This window comes from Bufo bufo, chromosome 11 (genome assembly GCF_905171765.1).
Source record: "Bufo bufo chromosome 11, aBufBuf1.1, whole genome shotgun sequence".
Lineage (NCBI taxonomy): Eukaryota > Metazoa > Chordata > Amphibia > Anura > Bufonidae > Bufo > Bufo bufo.
Genome location: NC_053399.1, coordinates 86394080 through 86419090, shown reverse-complemented (window position 1 = coordinate 86419090; position 25011 = coordinate 86394080). Strand labels below are relative to the sequence as shown.

General features: G+C 42.7%; 1 protein-coding gene across 1 annotated transcript; it reads right to left on the bottom strand.

The window, feature by feature from the left end:
* Positions 1 to 6111: 6111 nt before the first annotated feature.
* Positions 6112 to 7050, bottom strand: LOC120981523 (olfactory receptor 12D2-like). Its single transcript, XM_040411058.1, has one exon. It carries the CDS (start codon positions 7048 to 7050, stop codon positions 6112 to 6114), a length of 939 nt encoding a protein of 312 aa, XP_040266992.1.
* Positions 7051 to 25011: the final 17961 nt, after the last annotated feature.

The window sequence follows — 25011 nt, the reverse complement described above, 5'->3', positions numbered from 1 at the left end:
TATGCTTCGGCATATCTGGACGACATCATCGTGTTTAGCCAGGACTGGGAGAGTCACCTGCCCAAGGTACAGGCCGTAGTCGATTCACTTAGAAAAGCCGGACTGACGGCCAACCCAAAAAAATGTTCGATCGGGTTCGAGGAGGTCCGGTACCTGGGATACGTGATTGGGCGGGGAGTTGTCAAACCCCAGGTAGACAAGGTTGAGGCGATCAAGAGCTGGCCCAGACCTCTTACCACCAAGCAAGTACGTTCGTTCCTAGGGATGATAGGATATTACAGGTGCTTTATCCCCAACTTTGCCACAGTGGAGGCCCCATTGACAAGACTTTTAAAGGGGAGGAAGACTGTGATGGTCCGCTGGGATGAGCAGGCGGAAGAGGCGTTCTCCCGTTTGAAGTCTGCTCTGTGTGGGTCCCCGGTTTTGGTGACACCAGACTTCACACGGGAATTTGTCGTTCAGACGGACGCCTCTGGAGTGGGGATAGGGGCAGTACTCTCTCAGGAAATCAGTGGGGAGGAACACCCTGTTGTCTTCCTGAGTCGCAAACTCACCCCAGCGGAAACCAGGTACAGCGTGGTAGAGAGAGAATGCCTGGCCATTAAGTGGGCCCTCGAGTCCCTTAGGTACTATCTGTTAGGGAGAAGGTTCCGTCTGGTGACCGACCATTCCCCTCTTCAGTGGATGAGCCGGGCCAAGGAGGGGAGTGCCCGGGTCACCAGATGGTTCTTATCCCTCCAGAATTTTAAGTTCAGTGTCGAACACAGGGCAGGCCGCTTACAGGGGAATGCCGATGCCCTGTCCCGGGTACACTGTTGTACGTGTGTCCAACCTCTCAGGATTGAACAGGGTGTGCAACCCTTCAGAGTTGAACAAAGGGGGGGGATATGTAGGAGAGTACCTGGGGTGGTGGTAAACGGGAGGTACGTGCCAGCGGGGGTCCTGGCCCCGCTGGAGTAAGAGCCGGAAAAGTGCATTTTGCAGCGGTTACGCTGTTAACAACGGATCCGGGCCGGCTCTTATTGGGAGCAGGCAGATATGCGGGCGGATGCCTGTCTCCCCACGGTCCAGGCCAGGTTTTGCAGGAAAGGGTTAAAACCTGACCAGCAACAAGGGTGTGGTGCACAGTGTGGAGCTTCTGTGTTCTCTGGCTGTGAGAGTGAGGAGTGGAGGTGAGCTGGGCTGCGTGCTGAGGCCTGTAAAGGAGTGTGCAGGGACCCGCAGCTGAATCCAGTAGGGATCCATGTCCTGTGGCTAGGAGCCGGACCCATGGACTTACTTCACCAAGGAGAAAAGGTGACATTACTCCTGGCTTTAAATAGACTTTGCTTTATGGGACTGAAACAGGCCTCAAGTAGCCTGCAGCAGGGACTTGCTGTGTTTGAACTATTATTTTGCTGTGTGTGACCACCCTCCCTATGAACTGCACCGTCTTTCACAAATATGCACCGTGTGAATAAACAAAGCATTGTGTTTTACACCAAGACCGGTCTGTGATGCCTCTATACTGCACTCGCTACCACTGCCTACCAGAGCGGATCCCCACAATATACACTGCTCAAAAAAATTCTTGATCTGAATTAATTAAATATTCTTCTGAAATACTTTGTTCTTTACATAGTTAAATGTGCTGACAACAAAATCACACAAAAATAAAAAAAATGGAAATCAAATTTTTCAACCCATGGAGGTCTGGATTTGGAGTCAAACTCAAAATTAAAGTGGAAAAACACACTACAGGCTGATCCAACTTTGATGTAATGTCCTTAAAACAAGTCAAAATGAGGCTCAGTAGTGTGTGTGGCCTCTACGTGCCTGTATGACCTCCCTACAACGCCTGTGCATGCTCCTGATGAGGTGGTGGATGGTCTCCTGAGGGATCTCCTCCCAGACCTGGACTAAAGCATCTGTCAACTCCTGGACAGTCTGTGGTGCAACGTGACGTTGGTGGATAGAGCGAGACATGATGTCCCAGATGTGCTCAATTGGATTCAGGTCTGGGGAACGGGTGGGCCAGTCCATAGCATCAATGCCTTCGTCTTGCAGGAACTGCTGACACACTCCAGCCACATGAGGTCTAGCATTGTCTTGCATTAGGCAGTCAGGCTACCTCTGGCGAGCACATGGAGGGCTGTGCGGCCCTCCAAAGAAATGCCACTCCACACCATTACTGACCCAATGCCAATCCGGTCATGCTGGAGGATGTTGCAGGCAGCAGATTGTTCTCCACGGCGTCTCCAGACTCTGTCATGTCTGTCACATGTGCTCAGTGTGAACCTGCTTTCATCTGTGAAGAGCACAGGGCGCCAGTGGTGAATTTGCCAAACTTGGTGTTCTCTGGCAAATGCCAAACGTCCTGCACGGTGTTGGGCTGTAAGCACAACCCCCACCTTTAGACGTCGGGCCCTCATATCACCCTCATGGAGTCTGTTTCTGACCTGTTGAGCAGACACATGCACATTTGTGGCCTGCTGGAGGTCATTTTGCAGGGCTCTGGCAGTGCTCCTCCAGTTCCTCCTTGTACAAAGGCGGAGGTAGCGGTCCTGCTGCTGGGTTGTTGCCCTCCTACGGCCTCCTCCACGTCTCCTGATGTACTGGCCTGTCCCCTGGTAGCGCCTCCATGCTCTGGACACTACGCTGAATGACACAGCAAACCTTCTTGCCACAGCTCGCATTGATGTGCCATCCTGGATAAGCTGCACTACCTGAGCCACTTGTCTGGGTTGTAGACTCCGTCTCATGCTACCACTAGAGTGAAAGCACCGTCAGCATTCAAAAGTGACCAAAACATCCGCTAGGAAGCATAGGAACTGAGAAGTGGTCTGTGGTCCCCACCTGCAGAACCACTCCTTTATTGGAGGTGTCTTGCTAATTGCCTATAATTTCCACCTGTTGTCTATCCCATTTGCACAACAGCATGTGAAATTGATTGTCACTCAGTGTTGCTTCCTAAGTGGACAGTTTGATTTCACAGAAGTGTGATTGACTTGGAGTTACATTGTGTTGTTTAAGTGTTGTTGTGTTGTGTATTTTTTGGAGCAGTGTATATGTGTGTATATATATATATATATATATATATATATATATATATATATATATATATATATATATATATATATACACACACACATCATATTCTAGAGGTGTGTCTATTGTGGTCCATAATAAAATTAAGTACGAACATGTCGCATGTAAGGAGGATGACTGTGGCAGGTATCTCTTCCTACAGTGCAAGATAATTGATGTACAAATGGTTATAGCAAATGTTTATATTCCTCCCCATACAAACCTGATGTATTATATGATTTACATAAGTATATGCTGGATAGGCAAGAATATATTTTGATAGCAGTAGGAGATTATAATGCGGTACTGGACCCAATTTAGGATAGACTATCTAATAGTAAAACGTTATCATAATACGAACTTGGCTAATTTAATAGCTGAATTTGATTGGATTGATGTTTGACGAATATTGAATCCGGAGGAAAAAACGTACTTTTGCTATTCAAAAACACCTTGTTTGTCTATAATAAAAACAAACAATAAAAAAAATTACATCCCAAAACTATAAAACTTGAACTATAAAAATAAATAATAATAATAATATTAATCAAATAATTAAAAAATAATATATATACACTATTCACAATAAATTTGGGATATTTGGCTTTCGGGTGAAATTTATGGAAAACTTAAAAAGTTCACGCTACAGTGATAATATATCATGAAAGTAGGGCATTTAAGTAGAAGCAGCAATGGTGATTTCCTCTTCTCAAACACTTTATTGAAACAAAAACCAACACCAGTGGTGTTTATACCCTCCCAAAAAATGTCAATGTCTCAATAACTTGTCATGTGGCCTTGAGCATCAATTACAGCTTGACAACAACATCTCATGCTGAGGCTGCTGAGGCATGGCACAACACTCTTCTTAAAGGTTGGCCCTCAGGTCATTGAGGTTCTTGGTACAGAGTAGAGAGCCTCTACATGGCAACTCAGCTAATCACATAGGTTTTCAATGGGATTTAGGTCTGGAGAAAGTGCAGGTCACTCCATTTGAGGTCACCCAGTCTCCAGCAGCTGTTCCCTAATGATGCAACCTTGATGAGCTGGTGCATTGTCATCGATGAAGATGAAATTAGGCCTGTGCTGTTCATGCAGAGGCACAATGACTGGAATAATGATGTTATTCAAGTAGTATGGTCTTGTTACTGTACCATTCACAAAGTGTAGGGCAGTTCTGTATTGATTAGACATAACCTTCCCACGCTTTAACTCCACCACCACCATCAAAGGCTCGTCTTAGACAACAGTGGCTGATCAATCGCGCTCTCCTTGACGTCTCTTAGCAGCCATCATTTCTGCTCAATGTGAATCGACTTTCATCTGTGAACCGCACTGAGGCCCACTGGTCCCTTGTTCAATGTAGATGCTCCCTTGCCCATGCAAGACGATGACGCCTGTGGTCCGGTACCCTTGCAGGTAATCTAGAACACAGACCACGCTGATGTAAACGGTTTCAAATGGTCTGACGTGATACTTGGGTGCCTCTCACCTCCCTCAAATGTGCCTGGAGTTGTGGGGCATTCATCATCTGGTTCCGCAGGGCATTGTTCACGATGAAGCAGTCATCAGTGTTTGATGTGGCCAAAGGACATCCACTTCTATGCCGTTCTGAAACTATTCCAGTTTCTCTGTATCTCTTTTGCAACCTGCTGATGACACTCTGTGACACTCTAAGCTCAGTGGCCACTTCCGTCTGAGAACATTCTGCTTGAAGCCTCACAATGACAAGGTACTGAAAGTAACCTGGAAAGATGATGGTTTATCTGCTGTTCGAAAAGCTGCAAAGTTCACTCACCCTTAAGTAGCATATAATATATCTCCAGTGTAGGTAAGTAGAAATCTTCTAAAATGTTATAAATTATAAAGAAAATCGACAAAGATTTATGTCCTCAGAGTATGATCCCCAGAGAATCTATGATCTACCTAAAACTCATACTACTTGGAAAGTGTTTACAACCAAAGGTCCTAAGGTCATACAATAGAGACAGTTGGCAGTCACTGGGCCTATCAGTTGTGTCCTCTTCTTTGATATTGTCTATAGTAAAGGTTAGGGATAGCAATACTAGATATAGAGCTCAGGTGTTACGGGTAAGGTGATATAAACAGGTTCATTAAGAAAAAATGTGAGACTTACATAGTGAAAGTTACTTAAATGTTAATAAGATAAAACAATAGTCTACAGTTCTACCAATTCCACTTCTGTATAGGCTAAAATCAGAAAACATACCGTATCTTAGAAAGTAAGTTCCAGGACCTTCTGGAAAAGGAGCGCCTTTACCATAGCGACTTAGATTGCATTAGACAGCGCAATTAATGCACTCTTCAATTTGTCCTACACATCCCACAATCTAAGCAAAGTCCACTACATCAGTGTTCCTCAACTCCCATCCTCAGGATCCACCTGCCGTTTCTGTTTTCAGGATTTCCGTAGTATTGAGCAGGTGATATAATTAGTATCAGTGCTTCAGGACTTACAACAGGTATTCATTCTGTGGGGGGTTTTCTCAAATCATGACTGGCAGATGGCCCCTGAGGACTGGAGTTGAGGAGAACTGCATTACAGGACTGAAACATCATGTATATTGGTGGATTGCATATAATAAATAATAAATACCACGTGAGCTAAGAGGCAAGTGTCTGGGTTTTCGTTTATTTTCTGGAAAAGTTAGACTCAATGGAAAGTACAAATGGAAAACTTCCAAATTACAGGGTTTTATGATGATCAAATTGATTGAAAGCTAACAAAATTCAACCCAAAAGTTGTAACAATTTGAGGGAGAGCCAAATCCAAGTTTTTGGTGATTCAATTCAGGCAAATTTTGATGAGAGCGAATCGTACACAAATTTTCAGGCCAAATTAAGCACTTTAAATTTGGGGCATGAATCAAATCAAATTGACTGATTTGGCCAAATCGAACCCAAATTTAAGTTTGAGTGATACGTTCACCTCAATGTATAACCAATGACTATAACATGCACATGCAAAAATATCTAATTATATAATATATATTTGTGATAAATGTAAGACATGATGACATCACACTAATAATTCTCAAGATGTGAAGTCTTAAACATACTTCTCAAGGAATTTCTCACTTCCTTATTTCTCAAGGTATAAATAACAGGGTTTAAAGATGGAGTGATTACTGTTGCCAATATAGCTGCAACTCTGTCACTTTCAATAGAAGCTTCGGAGTCAGGGCCAAGGTAAGTACACATGGCTGTCCCATAGAAAAGCATGACAACAGTCAAGTGTGCAGAACAGGTTGAGAAAGCTTTGGGTCTGCCCTTTGAAGATTGGTGATTGACAAAGTGACATATGATGTAGAAATAGGATAGTACGGTCAGAATAAAGGTGCCCGTGCAAATGAATCCACTGAAGTACAAAAGAGTAATTTCATTGACACTGATATCTCTACAAGCCAATTTTATTACTGGCTTTACGTCACAGTAGAAGTGACGAACCCTGTTAACATTACAAAATGGCAGCTGTGATGTCATCAGCGCGTTCACTAATGACGTTGTGAGACCGGCAGACCATGACAGAAAAACAAGGTAGAAGCAAATGGACCTTCTCATAATGATTCTGTATCGGAGAGGGTGACATATAGCAACGTATCGATCATAACCCATGGCAGAAAGTAGGACACCTTCTGAAAACCCCAAAGCTTGAAAGAAATACATCTGCACAATGCAGGCTTTTATAGATATCACGTTCTGTATCCAGAACCCGACCATCATTTTAGGGACTGTCACAGAAGAAAAGCAGATATCCAGAAAGGAAAGATTAGCCAAGAAGAAATACATTGGGGAATGAAGGGATGGATCTCTGATGGCCAAAATGATGATAATGATATTGCCCATATTACCGAGCTGGTAGAAGAAGAGAACAAAAATAAAGAGGAGCTTCTGAAGCCACGGCACGTCCGTGAGTCCAGTGAGAATGAAGTCAGATAATGATGTCTTGTTCAAACGGTCCATCTTCTCAAATGAAACTAAAAAATGTGGTTACTTGTACTACATATTGATTCTTCTGATGTAGTATAAAGAATAAAGTGCATCTTATCTGAGATAAGGTGTCCACAAAACTGATCAGCCAAAAACACACATGTGAATATTAAAATTGCCATGCATTATAGAGTATTATTGCCTGTTAGTGTTTGACTGACAGGCAGGGTAATGGGTTCTGGTAGATGGTAGACCAGGGGACTATTATTAAACCCTCAGTCTCAATGATAGCTCATAGGCACCTCAAGATCACCTTGTAGGTACTTACAGGCTTACAGAGAAGCACCCTGTCGCTGTAGGTCATCTTTGGCCACATCATCTGGGGTTTTAAGCATCCATGATCGGAGTTAACTCTGTAGAGCTTATGGAAAAAAAAAATCAGCAAAAAATATATCCAGCTGTAAAATCTGGAAAGACCCTAACAGGATGGGACAAGAACCATCAGACTTCATTACTTTCTTACCCAAGAGAGTGACGTTCTGAATTCATCTGTAAATGGCCGCATGGATAACGGAATACACCAATATATCTATATATATGTACGTGTCAGGCACATAATAGCTCTGTAATTAGCGAGGGGAATTGGAGTACGGGGACAGATCTATATTCCCAGAGTAAGTTATTAAAAGACAATTACAATTTATATATAGTATGTAGACTTTTAAGAGTCATGCTCAACAAGATATTAACATCAACAAGGTTTTGCCCCCAGAGGTTCACATGTCCTAACAGTGGCTGGTGCAGTTTACATTTACAAGCAGTATTTTCAGCGAGCCCCTGTAGGAGCCAGTGTAGAAGATGGGAGTGGTAGTGACCCTGATGTAATGTTGTAGTGTCCTGGCGTCCTACTTCAGACCATCGCCCCCTGGGGTCTGTTGCAGTGAAGGCAATTGCACTGAAGAAAAAGGTCAGAATTTTAAATGTAACAAAGTCCCTCAGCCACCAGCTAAGGAGATATGGCGGCAGGTTAGGTGGCTGCAGTTCTGCACTTAGATCATATTGGCCTAGTAATCTTCTGGTGATGGGTCGCTTAGCTATAGTCTCTCACTCACAGCAATATCTTCAGTATGGATCTGGAGAGTAGGTGCTTTACAAGCTACTTTCCAACTCTCTGGCAGAGGAGGGCTATCCGGATCCTGACACTGGATGCAGTTATTAGGGGTCGATGTTCTATGAGCTACTTCCCAACTCCCCCACTATCAGGACAGGACCTTTCATGTTCCTTCTCCGCCCTACACACCTTTGTTTGCTGATTGACTAAGGCTACTTTCACACTTGCGCTTGATCGGATCCGTTCTGAACGGATCCGATCATATTAATGCAGACGGAGGCTCCGTTCAGTACGGATCCGTCTGCATTAATAACTTAGAAAAATTTCTAAGTGCGAAAGTAGCCTGAGCGGATCCGTTCAGACTTTCAATGTAAAGTCATTGGGGGACGGATCCGCTTGAAGATTGAGCCATATGGTGTCATCTTCAAGCGGATCCGTTCCCATTGACTTACATTGTAAGTGTGGACGGGTCCGCCTGGCCGTGCGGAGGCGAGCGTAGCGGAGGCTGAACGCCGCCAGACTGATGCAGTCTGAGCGGATCCGCATCCATTCAGACTGCATCAGGGCTGGACGGAAGCGTTCTGCTCCGCTCGTGAGCCCCTTCAAACGGAGCTCACGAGCGGACAGCAGAACGCTAGTGTGAAAGTAGCCTAATCTAGACTTCCCCCTTCTGGCAGGAAGTCAGATGAGCCTACTCCATCAGAATGGGTGGAACATGGTGTTTGACCCTGTTACAGCCAGCCACTGCCAACCATTACCTCCCCCTAGTGGGTAAAATGCCATAATACATCTCACTTTACATTGTAATTTGCTTTACATTAAAATACATATAAAAATGCAGCAAATAAAGAACACAATGTTAGTACTCACAAGTCTGAAGAGCTGCATATAGTGTTGGAATACATATAAGGTGGGCCACAAGGAACTGGCCAATGCACAGGATAATGCTTATCGGTAGAGATGGCCTTGCGGTTCGCCTGGCGGTTGTTTCGCTGCGAACTTTGCTCGTTCGCGGTTTGCCGAACAGGGGGAATATATGGCGATGTCCGCCGGCACCATATTCTTTTACATTGTGAAGAACTTTGACCCATGACACATCCATCAGGTGGTATACACTCACCTAAAGAATTATTAGGAACACCATACTAATACGGTGGTGGACCCCCTTTTGCCTTCAGAACTGCCTTAATTCTATGTGGCATTGATTCAACAAGGTGCTGATAGCATTCTTTAGAAATGTTGGCCCATATTGATAGGATAGCATCTTGCAGTTGATGGAGATTTGAGGGATGCACATCCAAGGCACGAAGCTCCCGTTCCACCACATCCCAAAGATGCTCTATTGGGTTGAGATCTGGTGACTGTGGGGGCCATTTTAGTACAGTGAACTCATTGTCATGTTCAAGAAACCAATTTGAAATGATTCGAGCTTTGTGACATGGTGCATTATCCTGCTGGAAGTAGCCATCAGAGGATGGATACATGTTCTCATTCTGTTTACGCCAAATTCGGACTCTACCATTTGAATGTCTCAACAGAAATCGAGACTCATCAGACCAGGCAACATTTTTCCAGTCTTCAACAGACCAATTTTGGTGAGCTCGTGCAAATTGTAGCCTCTTTTTCCTATTTGTAGTGGAGATGAGTGGTACCCGGTGGGGTCTTCTGCTGTTGTAGCCCATCCGCCTCAAGGTTGTGCGTGTTGTGGCTTCACAAATACTTTGCTGCATACCTCGGTTGTAACCAGTGGTTATTTCAGTCAACGTTGCTCTTCTATCAGCTTGAATCAGTCGGCCCATTCTCCTCTGACCTCTAGCATCCACAAGGCATTTTTGGCCACAGGACTGCCGCATACTGGATGTTTTTCCCTTTTCACACCATTCTTTGTAAACCCTAGAAATGGTTGTGCTTGAAAATCCCAGTTACTGAGCAGATTGTGAAATACTCAGACCGGCCCGTCTGGCACCAACAACCATGCCACGCTCACAATTGCTTAAATCACCTTTCTTTCCCATTCTGACATTCAGTTTGGAGTTCAGGAGATTGTCTTGACCAGGACCACACCCCTAAATGCATTGAAGCAACTGCCATGTGATTGGTTGACTAGATAATTGCATTAATGAGAAATAGAGCAGGTATTCCTAATAATTCTTTAGGCGAGTGTAGAACAGCCAATTGAGATGTTTCAGCACATGGACATACCCCCTACCTTATAAATAAACCTGATCTGGCCGCCATTTTACATTCAGTCTTTTGCCAGTGTAGAGAGAGGTTGCTGTGTGGAGCAGGGACAGACTGTTAGCACACCTATACCAGTCCTTAAAAAGACTTTTGTGGCCCTATTAGCTAGCATTTGGTGTCCCTATCGATAGGTGTGACATACAGAGGGGGTGTAATATACTTATAGTATACTTTCTAACATAGAAAGTATATTATAGTGCATTTGTATTGTTTAGCAGTTGTGTGCGGTTCTGTTGCGATACCGCAGCTACACAGAGTGCCAAACGCTATTGGAACAAATAATTTGTACTGGTGTGATATACCAGTTGCCCACCCAAAAACTAATTGAAGCAGGGGTGTTATATACCAATAATATACTTTTATATGGTGCATTTAGGTAGTGCAGCATTTGTTTGCGGTTTTGCTGCTGTAAAATTGATATCCAATGACCGTGTAATCTACCTCCAGCCACATACTTACTTGTTCTTTCCTGTACAGTGAATGCCTAATAGTTGGGGCCTCGGAGGAATTCAACACCAGCGACGACCACATGTTATCGAATTTCAACTATTATCATTAGTTTTTTTTTCAAGAGGGGGGATTTCGTTAGCCATGTTTTTAATCCAATTTTATATTTTTAGTTCTTTTAAACATATGTATTTGACCTGTATTTGTACTGGCCTGCAGTAAAATTGATATCCATTGACTGTGTAATATACCTCTGGCCACATAATCTTTTCTGTCCGGTGAATTCCTAATGTTTGTGGCCTACAGTAAAGTTTTTATCCATTGACCGCATAATGTACCTCGAGCCACATAATCAGAATTTCTTTTATCAGGTGAATGCCTAATTTTTAAGGCCTGTACTCCTGTGGCCTAAAATAAAAAAATTGTAGGCTCCAACAGTGCACATTTCAGAGATTTTCCCTTTAAGACGCATAAAAATGTCCCCTTATTAAGATACATATTTTTTGTTGGAATTTTTGTCATTGATCCCCCTCTAGTATGTCACTGTCCATGTTTTGGGACTATTTGTGCACTTCTACTAAGTATTTGGAGGCTGCAAATATAAGCTGAAGGTTTTTCAGGTTCGCCTGCCATTAAAGTGAATAGGGTCCGCCGCGAACTTGCGGTTCGCGAACATTTGATTGAGTTTGTCCCGGCCGATGTTCGTCCATCACTACTTATCGGCCTTGTGCATCAAAGCTGTCTGACAGTAGACCTGTCTTTGTTACCCATAGAAACCAATCAGAGCTTAGCTTTCATAGCAACCAATCAGAGCCCACCTTTAATTTTACCACAGAAGTGTAGGATATAAATGAGGCTTATTGTTTCCTTCCCTGTCAGTCAGTGGTCCTCTTTTACGGAGCGCAGTAGTGTTGCATGTGAGTGCGTACAACATGGTGATTTTGTTAAAAGTAAAAACTGTGAAAGTTGTGGCCGATGTATGCTAAAGGTCACTCACAGGAATTCAGGGCTGTGTTGCCATGCTTGCCAACTTTTTTGCTGATACTACTGGGAGACCTGGGCATACCTTTCGGTACACACGCCACCAGACTTTTTTGGGGGATAGACATGCCCCTTTCACACAAGCCATACCCATGTTGTTTTTGGCCACATCCTTTATGTACCTTGTCAACTCCCCTTACTTTGAGTTTGGCTGCCTGGGCTTTGTCTGATAATGCAGGCCAGCTGCCACATACATCTAAGAGCTAAGCTGCAGATAGGTGTCAGAAGATTTCCTTAGCACCTGAGAGATTTCACATCTTTTCTGGGAGTTTAGGAGATCTAGGGAGTTCTATGCAGGAAGCAAGTTCATGTGCTTCTTCTCTTTAGGCCTCAGGATCTAGACACTAACCGATCTCTGTAAAAGCTACTGCTTCTGCTATAGCAAGAAAGAGAGAAGGAAAGAAGAACTTAGAATTTGCATGGCCAAGCATAGGAGTCAGCAGGGTAACCTGTGACTACAACTAACCAGACTTTGCTGCTTGTGAGAGATTACAGTTAAGACACCCATCACACTTAACCTCGTTTTGGCCAGACAAAAGCCTCTAAATACCTGTATCCCACAATGGAAACTACAAACTTAATTGCCAAATTACATAAAATTACCAGACATAGATTCTTGTGATAGAGACTTTGGCAAGATAGCATACCAATTGTCCCATTATTTGCCACTTTGCCAGCCTCCATACCTCTCTGTCTGGGGAAAGAATTTGCACTGTGTCCAGATTGTTATTGGATCGACTACAGCCCTTATTTTGTACTACGGTAAAGACAGACATTTATTCCTCTGCCCCTTGCCTGGTTTCCTGACTCCTGTACCATACACATCTACTTGCCCTGCCTGGCACTCACATGGACAGTCAACATTACAGCACCCCAACTATTATCAGGCAGGATCCCCAGAATTAAGGTGTGCCCCGAGATAAGACAGAGTACTCCCTCCTTTCACTGTATGACCCTAGGGAGCAGTGACCTGTGGGAGACCACCATGACACATTATATCATTAGAGCCACTACCACTCCCATCCTCCACTGTCGTTTAAACATCTGAACACTGCAGCCAATCATTGACCTCAGCACACAGATGACCCACATACTGAGAACTGCTCTGTGTCTAGTGATATTGCTGCTGCCATGTAAACAGACACAGGAGGGGGGACCATAGGAGCATTACTGCTGCAGTGGAGAGGGATGTGATAGGGGGGCTATTTTAACTCCTATTCTGCTACTATTTTTGACACCTGGACACCCCCTTTAAATAACTTACCTAACACAGTCCGTCTGCCACTATTTTCACTATTAACAGTAGTGTTGAGCGAAGCTTCCGAAGCAGAATTTTTGGTAACAAATCATTTTTCCTAAAATGACATCACCGTCACCACGTGATCACGCTGGGAACACAAGGTGACATCATGACGCTCAGCGTAGGTCCTTCGGCAGGTCTTTTTCAAGAAAGAAGAGGACTGCTTCTGTGCGAGCAAGTGGATGAGGTAAGTGATTATTTTTTTTTAAACCATAAGGCCTCAGGGCTTGTTCACATGACAGTACATTTTTTTCTGTTTCCGTTCCATTTTTTTTGTGGACCATATGCGGAACCATTAATTTTAACGGGTCCGCCAAAAAAACGGAATGTACTCCATGAGCATTCCATTTCCATATGGCCGTATTTCCGTTCCGCAACATTTTGAATCTTGTCCTATTATTGTCCGCAAATCACGTTCCGTGGCTCCTTCAAGTCAATGGTTCCTCAAAAAAAACAGAATGCATACGAAACGCCTCCATATGTCATCCGTTTTTGTGAATACTCGATTTTCTAGTTATAGGCCAAACCCACTTTTGCCATGTGCTTTGTGTTTAGCAACATTGGCTTAGCACATGTTGAGGCCTAAAAAGCCCTGGATGCAAAGAGTTGACAGACTTGACTGAGGAAGAAGATGGATGTAGAGCGACTCATAACTGTGATCCAAGAACACCTGGAGATATGGGACACCAAGAGTGATCCCTACCATGACCAGGTAGCAAAGGAGTGGGCCTGGGATGAGGTGGCTCAGATAATGCTGCCCCAACAAAGGGAGAAGGTGAACCCCAAGAAGCGGACAGATTTAAGTAAGACCTCCCATGCCCAATATTTTAGTGTGTAAATAATTAAAACTTGTGTATAGTACAAACTCGCTAAGTTTTCCCGAGAAAACAATCCAAATGCAAACTTATTATTGGACACCTCATTTTGAACTTGCACGGTTTGAAATAGGATTGTTTACTATGGTCAAGTAAGCAAGTTCCGGTGTAGACCAGTTGAATTTATTACCACATATGTTTTATTTAATGTCTTTTTGCACTAGATTTTAATAATGGCCTGCACATGTTGATATGGATTAGCCACTTGTGTAAATGCCCCCCACAATGGCCGTGTCCCTTTTTTAGAAGATACTTCTGGTGTCCCCAGCACCCGTGTCACTCCTAATCCGGCGATGAAGGGCATTGTATGTCCCTGTTGTGGCTAAAACAACATCCAGAGAGGGGGGTGTACAGACATTATCAAACCACATGGCTGAAAAGCAGCCCTTCATCATGGGTGATGTGACACACACAATGCAAGGCTGCTGTGATAATGTCTGTACACCCCTTTCTCTCCCCTGATCCAAAATTGGCCTGCCCAAAAATTGCAGCTGGTTGTGAGCGTTTTGTGTTATGGCCACTGTCGCTGCTATCATGGAGTCTCCACTGGACCAAGTGGAATTGCATAGATTCCTTGACAACATAAAGTAGCGTGCAGTGATCATTGCAACGGATCCCCAGCCAGGCCCAATTTATTCACAACAACACCCCCCCCCCAGACCCTTATTCACAGGACCGTGAACAAATTTGTCGTATCATCGTAATCGTACTGACCTGGAGAATTAATGTAACTGGTCAGTTTTATCGAAACCCATCAAACTCTTGTGAAATTGTTTTTTTTTTTTTAACAGTTTTACCCCATTTGGAATTTTTTTTCCAGTTCCCCACCACATCATATGCAATATTAAATGGTGGAATTAGAAAGTGCAACTTGTCCGGAAAAAAACAAGCCCTCATACCGTTATGTGAATGGAAAAATAAAAAAGTTATGGCCCCAGAATGGCAAAGTATAAGGTATCATCTCTATTAGGTAAAAAGAGGAAAAGGTTCCCCTAGATTTCTCCGACACATGAGAGAAGCACATGGGGGAGATGTCTCTGGTGTCAGGTCTGCCAGCATACAAAGGGTGTTTTCTCCATGCAATGGAAGGGATAGTCACACCAGATTACTCCAGCGAGGAGCTTTGTGGATTATGAAAACAGGTGCATTTAGGCTTAAATAATAGAAATTACCTACCTTCCTTTTTATAAAAAAAATTATGAATTTCTTGAGTATTTTTTGTGTAATTATATTGCTTTTATGTATATTGTATTGTATCATTCCCTTATGTCCTAACCAGCGGCACAATAATAGGGTATTTCTGCCCCTGTCTACTAGTAGGACTGATGGAATTTTAAATGAATTACTAATTAGAGACCCCTGAGCCTATATAAGAGTATATAGCCCCCCTACCCTCTGTTTTTTTCTGTCCTGTGTGGACTTGGACAGATGGTTTGCTTTGCTTGTGGATTTTTAGAGAAGTGTCCAGCTCTGATCTAGCAGGTAGCATGGATCTCCAACTGCTTGTTGAATGTACGGTTCTCAGAAGAGACTGCTCTGAGGCTGGTTCCCCAGCTTGGTTTTCTAAGGCGCCCCCAGAATGGGGTGTCAGGCTGCTATGACCCCCACCAATCCCACAGAGACCTTGAAATGAATGGAGCTGCAAGCTGCTGGGACCCCCACCAATCCAACAGAGACCCAGAAGTGAATGGAGCTACAGGCTGCTGGGACAGTCACCTCTACATTCATCTCTATGGGACTGGAGGAATTAGCCGGACACATGTACATGGCTGTCTCCTGCGGTGCCGCTCTTTTCATTCAGAGTATGTGGACTCTATTCTCATGGTTGGTCCTGGCAGTTGGACTTCCACACTTATCCTCAGGACTCAGTGGGTTCCTAAAATTCCAGGCACCCACTGCTGCTGAAATTATACAGTGTATGGAAGGCTCTGTTTCTGGTGGGATGGATGGAGCCTTGTGCTTCCAGCTCCGTCCACTGCATTGTATCTGGTGGCTGTCCAAAGCAGCTGATCAGTGGGGTTATTGGACCCCCTCCTATCTGATATTGATGACCTATTCTGAGGTCCATCGCTGACCATCTCCTCTAGACCGAAGTGTCACATGGCGCGCACATCACCACAACTGACCAATCAATGGACAAATACATTCCTTCCCAATGATTGGCTCATCACCTGGCAATCCAGCAAACAGCTTATGTATCAGCTGACTGCACCTTACATGAGGCATGTTGAATCGTCGGCAGCACATCGCCCTGTGAAAACAGGTGCTGATGACAATATGAAAAGGGGGAGGACTGATCATAATAAATGAAAAATAATGGAGACAACACAAAGTTATAATGATAATATCTCATTTTTTTTCCTAAAAATTATTCCTATCATTATTATTACTACAATAATATAATTATCCTTTATATTCTTATTATTACTGTATTATTGTACCTGGCGAGGGGAGGAACCAGCAGTCCAACAGAACCCCTGCTGCCAGGCTTAGCTCTTTGGCTCGGAGCCACCCCACAGATACAGAACAGCACCATTAGTGAACAGATCACCAAAATCTTGTGTAGCGGACATCAACATGTAGTACCGCCATCTACTGCTGCTATAACCATGGATAAGAGGTTCTTAGTATACATTGTTATCAGAATGTATAAGCCCACTTGCCACGTCACGGCATTCTCCTTCAAGTGGATTCCTACACTAACTCTAATGACTATCCTATTATAATTTATTATAAGACTATACTATTAGAATTATTCCTATTATTCCCCTTATTATACTACTGCTATCCCTGATAATATTTTTTCCTGACTTATTACTAGAAAACTCAAGAAAGGCAAAGTTCGACGACTGGACCTATTTACTCCCAAAATGATATGGCAAATGTACTAATCCCCTAAGGGGACAAGGGGGTAAAACTAATATATAGATGCTTTATAAAATAGACGCTAGAGGAAGAACAGTATGGTGAATGATACCACAAAAACAGGAACATTCTCACCCAGATGTAGAGGTGGACCGAGAGTTCTCTCAGACGTTGCTGCAGGTGGAGATGGACTTTATTGGTAGGTCGCCATGCTGGAAGGTGCCAAGCGTATTCGCCCCTGTATGGTTGGAAACATCAGTGCAATAGCCCTAGAAGACCCTGAGTGAGGGACAGCGGCTAGTACGCCCTACCTATCTATACGAGGAACTTGCCTTGCAAGGGGCGTCCCCGTCCGGATACCTAGCCCTATGGGGGTGGAATCCCTAATAAACCCTATATGGGTACTCTCGAAGTGTCACGTTTCATTCCGTGAGTGAACTCTTCAGGGGAGACAAATTCAGTAATAACAAGACTATGGATGGGGCTTGTATTACAAAATAGCGATGATGATGGGAGAGTTAGCTTGAGGTCAGTCAAAATGATCGTAGGTGAATGGTCAGTCGGACACAACACCATTAAGGATAGACTATCTAATAATAAAATGTTATATCATAATACGAACTTGGCTAATTTAACAGCCGAATTTGATTGGTTTGATGTTTGGTGATTATTGAATCTGGAGGAAAAAACTTGCTCTTGCTATTCAAAAACACATCAAACTTGGTTGAGAATTGATTTGGTTATTGGAAGTAAAAAATTATTGGGGAAAAATATATTAAGAATAAAATATGTTCCCATGGCCTTATCAGACCATTATGCGCTATTAATGGAGGTTGATTTTTCTCCTAGGTTGGGCTCTTTATTGTTTAAATTTAACCCTCGTTGGCTAACTGTATTAAAAGATAAGGACGATATTAAGTTAGAATTAAAACTTTTTTTTTCAGTTCAACAAAGATTCATCTAAAAAGCAAGTAATTTTGGATACTGCAAAAGCCTTCCTAAGAGGAACCATCATTAATAAGGTGAATTATTGTACGAAAAAAGTAACTGAAAAAACTAACATCGTAGAACATAAGTCAGAAGAGGCAAAAAGGAATTACATGGTAGACCCTTCAGTAAAAAGTTTGAAGAAATGGGAGAAGGAACAAGAGAAGGTTAGAGAAATTTATATGGAAAAGTCCCAAACTGCACTGTTTTTTCAAGGGGTAAAGGTTTTTTCAGAGGGTGAGAAAGTTGGGAAGATCTTAGCCAATATTGTGAAAAATCCACAAAAAAATCATGGATAGGGGCCATTAAAAACGATAAGGGTAAGATTGTAAAGACTCTGGAACAGATAAGTGAGGTCTTTAGGACCTATTATCAGGATTTATATAGATCTAAAATACTCTACGAAAACGATTGTTAATGCCATTATCTGAATTATGTTCCATTTAAAAAATTGGCATTTAATCAGAGAGACCAACTGGAGAGGGAGATACAACTGGAAGAACTAGAACAGGCATTGAGATCTGTTAAGGAGAAAAAAGCAACAGGAGGAGATGGTTTACCCTTTGAAATTTACAAAGAATTTGGCCAAATACTTTTACCGGAACTAAGGGAAATCCTGGGTAAGGCTATGAGGACATGGTGGCTGCCCGAATGTATGGAAGAGGCTATCATTGCCAGAATCATATAGACCTATATCTCTTTTGAATACCGATATAAAATTGCTAGCAAAGGTTCTAGCGAATAGACTTTCAAAAATAATGAATACAATAATTGAACTATAAAAAATTAAACTATAATAATAATATTAATCAAATAATTAAAAAATACATATATACACTATTCACCAAAAATTTGGTATATTTGGCTTTCGGGTGAAATTCGGATGAAACTTAAAAAGTTCTTGCTACAGTGATATTATATCATGAAAGTAGGGTATTGAAGTAAAAGCAGCAATGGTGATTTCCTCATCTCAAACACTTTATTGAAACAAAAACCAACACCAGTGGTGGGTATACCCCCCCCCAAAAAATTCAATGTCTCAATAACTTGTCATGTGGCCTTGAGCATCAATTGCAGCTTGACAACGACATCTCATGCTGAGGCATGGCATCCCACTCTTTTTGAAGGGCGGCCCTCAGGTCATTGAGGTTCTGGGGTACAGAGTAGAGAGCCTTTACATGGCAACTCAGCTAATCCCATAGGTTTTCAATGGAATTCAGGTCTGGAGAAAGTGCAGGCCACTCTATTTGAGGTCACCCAGTCTCCAGCAGCCATTCCCTAATGAAGCGACCTCAATGAGCTGGTGCATTGTCATCGATGAAGATGAAATTAGGCCTGTGTTGTTCATGCAGAGGCACAATGCCTCTGTCCGGTACCCCTGCAGGTAATCTAGCACACAAACCACGCTGATGTAAATGGTTTCAAATGGTCTGACATGATACTTAGGTGCCTCTCACCTCCCTCAAATGTGCCTGGAGTTGTGTGGCATTCATCATCTGGTTCCACAGGGCATTGTTCACAACGAAGCAGTCATCAGTGTTTTATGTGGCCAAAGGACGTCCACTTCTGTGGCCAAAGGACGTCCACTTCTATGCCTTTCTGAGACTCCTCCAGTCTCTCTGTATCTCTGTTGCAACCTGCTGATGACACTCTGTAACACTTTAATCTCTGTGGCCACTTCCATCTGAGTGAGAACATTCTGCTTGAAGCCTCACAATGGCAAGGTACTTAAATTAACCTGGAAAGATTCTGGTTTATCTGCTGTCCGGAAAGCAGCAAAGTTCACTCACCCTTAAGTAGCATATAATGTATCTCCAGTGTAGGTAAGTAGAAATCTTCTAAAATGTTATAAATGATAAAGAAAATCGACAAAGATTTATGTCCTCAGAGTATGATCCCCAGAGAATCTATGATCTACCTAAAACTTATACCACTTTGAAAGGGTTTACAACCAAAAGTCCTAAGGTCATACAATGGAGACAGTTGGCAGTCACTGGGCCCATCAGTTAGGTCCTCTTCCTTGATAGTGTCTATAGTAAAGGTTAGGGATAGCAATACTAGATATAGGGCTCAGGTGTTACGGGTAAGGTGATATAAACAGGTTCATTAAGAATAAATATGAGACTTACATATGCAGTAAGCCGGATTGGAATAATGCACACTGATGCTATAATATGCAATGACTGGGTCAGGTGTAATGATAGAGTTTTTGTTCGTAACGCCAATTGCAGAGTGCGCAGGGTACAGTCTCAGGGCCCTTTAAGGTGTTGTAACTCACATACCAGGTTAGGAATGCCAGAGTGGTGTAATGTCTCTGTATAGTAGTAGGTATAGTGTCAACGGTGTCTCCTACCTTGGTACGGCTGGACTCCTGGATCCTGGCTCACTTGCAATAAATGAGTGTTGCTAGTAGGAGTAATTGAGGAACTTGGTAGCAATGAATGAGATCCAGACTTGTAATATAATTCAAACTGGTCTTTACTTGATGCAGCTTTAATCCACATGAGGTACAGCAATAGTCTGAAGTCCCAGCAGGTATTGGCAATGTATGGCAGGAATCTATCTTCTGCTTCTATCATGTGCCTGGAGCTCTCTTGCAGGATAAGTCGTCTGCTTGTGGCTCTGTAAGGTGGGAGGAATCTATATCTTCTGCTCTGTCTATCTTCTGCTGTGTATGGGACTGACTAGCTGAGGAGGAATTTGGCTTCTCCTGGTCTCTGGATGTTACTCACAGTTGTGCTCACAGGGTATGGTTCTTCCTGGAGTTCTGGAGGTGGCTGCTTGCTTTCTACTAGCTGAAGCTGAAGAGCTCAGACTGGGAATGAGGATCTTTGGTCTCAGCCGAGACAAGATCCTGGGTTGGGATCCCTAGAACTGGGAGTTCCTACCAGCACAGCCTTCCCCTAGCCGGGGTGGCTGGCACACCAACACTAACTTCCTTCCCCACCCATGAGGCAGGATGTGGGAACCTTCCACACCTCCTCAAAGAGGGGGAACTAAACTGGAATGTACTATTCCAGTCTAGAAATGCTAAACTGAACTAAATCTATGCTAAATACATTGCTGCCACCTGCTGGTGTACATAGAAATTACAGCAAATACATTTAACAAGGGTTTCAATGCACATTTGTGAGGATGTGATGTTAAGTTACACAGGATGACAATGCAGACACACTTAACAGATAGTAGCGGGGTAAAATAGTTTAGTAACATAACTCTGGGATGTTACACATAGTGATGGGAGAACATATTTAACATCTTGACATCACCACCTCACACATTTATGTTAGTTAAATGTTAATAAGATAAAACAATCTACAGTTCTACCAATTCTTCTTCTGTATAGGCCAAAATCAGAAAACATACCGTATCTTAGAAAGTAAGTTCCAGGACCTTCTGGAAAAGGAGCGCATTTACCATAGCGACTTAGATTGCATTTGACAGCGCAATTAATGCACTTTTCAATTTGTCCTACACATCCCACAATCTAAGCAAAGTCCACTACAGCAGTGTTCCTCAACTCCCATCCTCAGGGCCCACCTGCCGTTCCTGTTTTCAGGATTTCCGTAGTATTGAGCAGGTGATATAATTAGTATCAGTGCTTCAGGACTTACAACAGGTATTCATTCTGTGGGGTTTTCTCAAATCATGAATGGCAGATGGGCCCTGAGGACTGGAGTTGAGGAACACTGCATTACAGGACTGAAACGTCATGTATATTGGTGGATTGCATATAATAAATAATACCACGTGAGCTAAGAGACAAGTGTCAGGGTTTCCGTTTATTTTCTGGAAAAGTTAGACTCAATGGAAAGTACAATGGAAAACTTCCAAATTACAGGGTTTTATGGATTTTGATGATCAAATTGATTGAAAGCTAATAGAAGTCAACCCAAAAGTTTTTGGTGATTCAATTCAGACAAATTTTGGAGAGAGCAAATCGTACACAAATTTTCAGGCCAAATGAAACACTTTAAATGTGGGGCATGAATCAAATCAAATTGACTGATTTGGCCAAATCGAACCCAAATCAAATTTTGAGTGATACGTTCACCTCAATGTATAACCAATGACTATAAGCGCTTGCAAAAATATCTAATTGTATAATGTATATTTGTGATAAATGTAAGACATGATGACATCACACTAATAATTCTCAAGATTTGAGCCCTTTCTTCAATATTGTGAAGTCTTAAACATATTTCTCAAGGAATTTCTCACTTCCTTATTTCGCAAGGTATAAATAATAGGGTTTAAAGATGGAGTGATTACTGTTGCCAATATAGCTGCAACTCTGTCACTTTCAATAGAAGCTTCGGAGTCAGGGCCAAGGTAAGTACACATGGCTGTCCCATAGAAAAGCATGACAACAGTCAAGTGTGCAGAACAGGTTGAGAAAGCTTTGGATCTGCCCTTTGAAGATTGGTGATTGACAAGGTGACTGATGATGTAGAAATAGGATAGTACGGTCAGAATAAAGGTGCCCGTGCAAATGAATCCACTGAAGTACAAAAGAGTCATTTCATTGACACGGATATCTCTACAAGCCAATTTTATTACTGGCTTTACGTCACAATAGAAGTGACGAACCCTGTTAACATTACAAAATGGCAGCTGTGATGTCATCAGCGCGTTCACTAATGACGTTGTGAGACCGGCAGACCATGACAGAAAAACAAGGTAGAAGCAAATGGACCTTCTCATAATGATTCTGTATCGGAGAGGGTGACATATAGCAACGTATCGATCATAATCCATGGCAGAAAGTAGGACTCCTTCTGAAAACCCCAAAGCGTGAAAGAAATACATCTGCACAATGCAGGCTTTTATAGAGATCACGTTCTGTATCCAGAACCCGACCATCATTTTAGGGACTGTCACAGAAGAAAAGCAGATATCCAGAAATGAAAGATTAGCCAAGAAGAAATACATTGGGTAATAAAGGGATGGATCTCTGATGGCCAAAATGATGATGATGATATTGCCCATATTACCGAGCTGGTAGAAGAAGAGAACAAAAATAAAGAGGAGCTTCTGAAGCCACGGCACGTCCGTGAGTCCAGTGAGGATGAAGTCAGATAATGATGTCTTGTTCAAAGGGTCCATCTTCTCAAATGAAACTGTGAAAAATGTGGTTACTAGTACTACATATTGATTCTTCTTATGTAGTATAAAGAATAAAGTGCATCTTATCTGAGATAAGGTCCACGAAAATGATCAGCCAAAAACACACATGTGAATATTAAAATTGCCATGCATTATAGAGTATTATTGCCTGTTAGTGTTTGACTGACATGCAGGGTAATGGGTTCTGGTAGATGGTAGACCAGGGGAATATTATTAAGCCCTCAGTCTCAATGATAGCTCATAGACACCTCAAGATCACCTTGTAGGTACTTACAGGCTTACAGAGGGAGCTCCCTGTCGCTGTAGGTCATCTTTGGCCACATCATCTGGGGTTTTAAGCATCCATGATCGGAGTTAACTCTGTAGAGCTTATGGAGAGAAAAAAAATCAGCAAAAAATATATCCAGCTGTAAAATCTGGAAAGACCCTAACAGGATGGGACAAGAACCATCAGACTTACATAGAAACATAGACTAACCATCAAACTTCATTCTTTTCTTACCCAAGAGAGTGACGTTCTGAATTCATCTGTAAATGGCCGCATAGATAACGGAATACACCAATATACCTATATATATGTACATGTCAGGCACATAATAGCTCTGTAATTAGCGAGGGGAATTGGAGTACGGGGACAGGAATAATGCAAGTCACCCGTACATACTAAATGGTAAAACACTCGGTAACACTGACATGGAAAAGGATCTAGGAATTTTAATAAACAGCAAACTAAGCTGCAAAAAACAGTGTCAGGCAGCGGCTGCCAAGGCCAATAAGATAATGGGTTGCATCAAAAGGGGCATAGATGCCCGTGATGAGAACATATTCCTACTACTTTACAAATCACTGGTCAGACCACACATGGAGTACTGTGTACAGTTCTGGGCTCCTGTAAACAAGGCAGACATAGCAGAGCTGGAGAGGGTCCAGAGGAGGGCAACTAAAGTAATAACTGGAATGGGGCAACTACAGTACCCTGAAAGATTATCAAAATTAGGGTTATTCACGTTAGAAAAAAGACGACTGAGGGGAGATCTAATAACTATGTATAAATATATCAGGGGTCAGTACAGAGATCTATCCCATCATCTATTTATCCCCAGGACTGTGACTGTGACGAGGGGACATCCTCTGCGTCTGGAGGAAAGAAGGTTTGTACACAAACATAGAAGAGGATTCTTTACGGTAAGAGCAGTGAGACTATGGAGCTCTCTGCCTGAGGAGGTGGTGATGGTGAGTACAATAAAGGAATTCAAGAGGGGCCTGGATGTATTTCTGGAGTGTAATAATATTACAGGCTATAGCTACTAGAGAGGGGTCGTTGATCCAGGGAGTTATTCTGATTGCCTGATTGGAGTCGGGAAGGAATTTTTTATTCCCCTAAAGTGAGGAAAATTGGGTTCTACCTCACAGGGTTTTTTTGCCTTCCTCTGGATCAACTTGTAGGATGACAGGCCGAACTGGATGGACAAATGTCTTTTTTCGGCCTTATGTACTATGTTATGTACTATGTTAGATCTATATTCCCAGAGTAAGTGATTAAAAGACAATTACAATTTATATATAGTATGTAGACTTTGAAGAGTCATGCTCAACAAGATATTAACATCAACAAGGTTTTGCCCCCAGAGGTTCACATGTCCTAACAGTGGCTGGTGCAGTTTACATTTACAAGCAGTATTTTCAGCGAGCCCCTGTGGGAGCCATTGTAGAAGATGGGAGTGGTAGTGATCCTGATGTAATGTTGTAGTGTCCCGGTGTCCTACTTCAGACCATCACTCCCTGGGGTCTGTTGCCGTGAAAGCAATTGCACTGAAAAATAAGGTCAGAATTAAATGTAACAAAGTCCCTCAGCCACCAGCTAAGGAGATATAGCGGCAGGTTGGGTGGCTGCAGTTCTGCACTTAGATCATATTGGCCTAGTAATCTTCTGGTGATGGGTCGCTTAGCCATATTTAGATCACCGCCCAGAATGATAGAGGAGCCATCTGCAAAGCGAG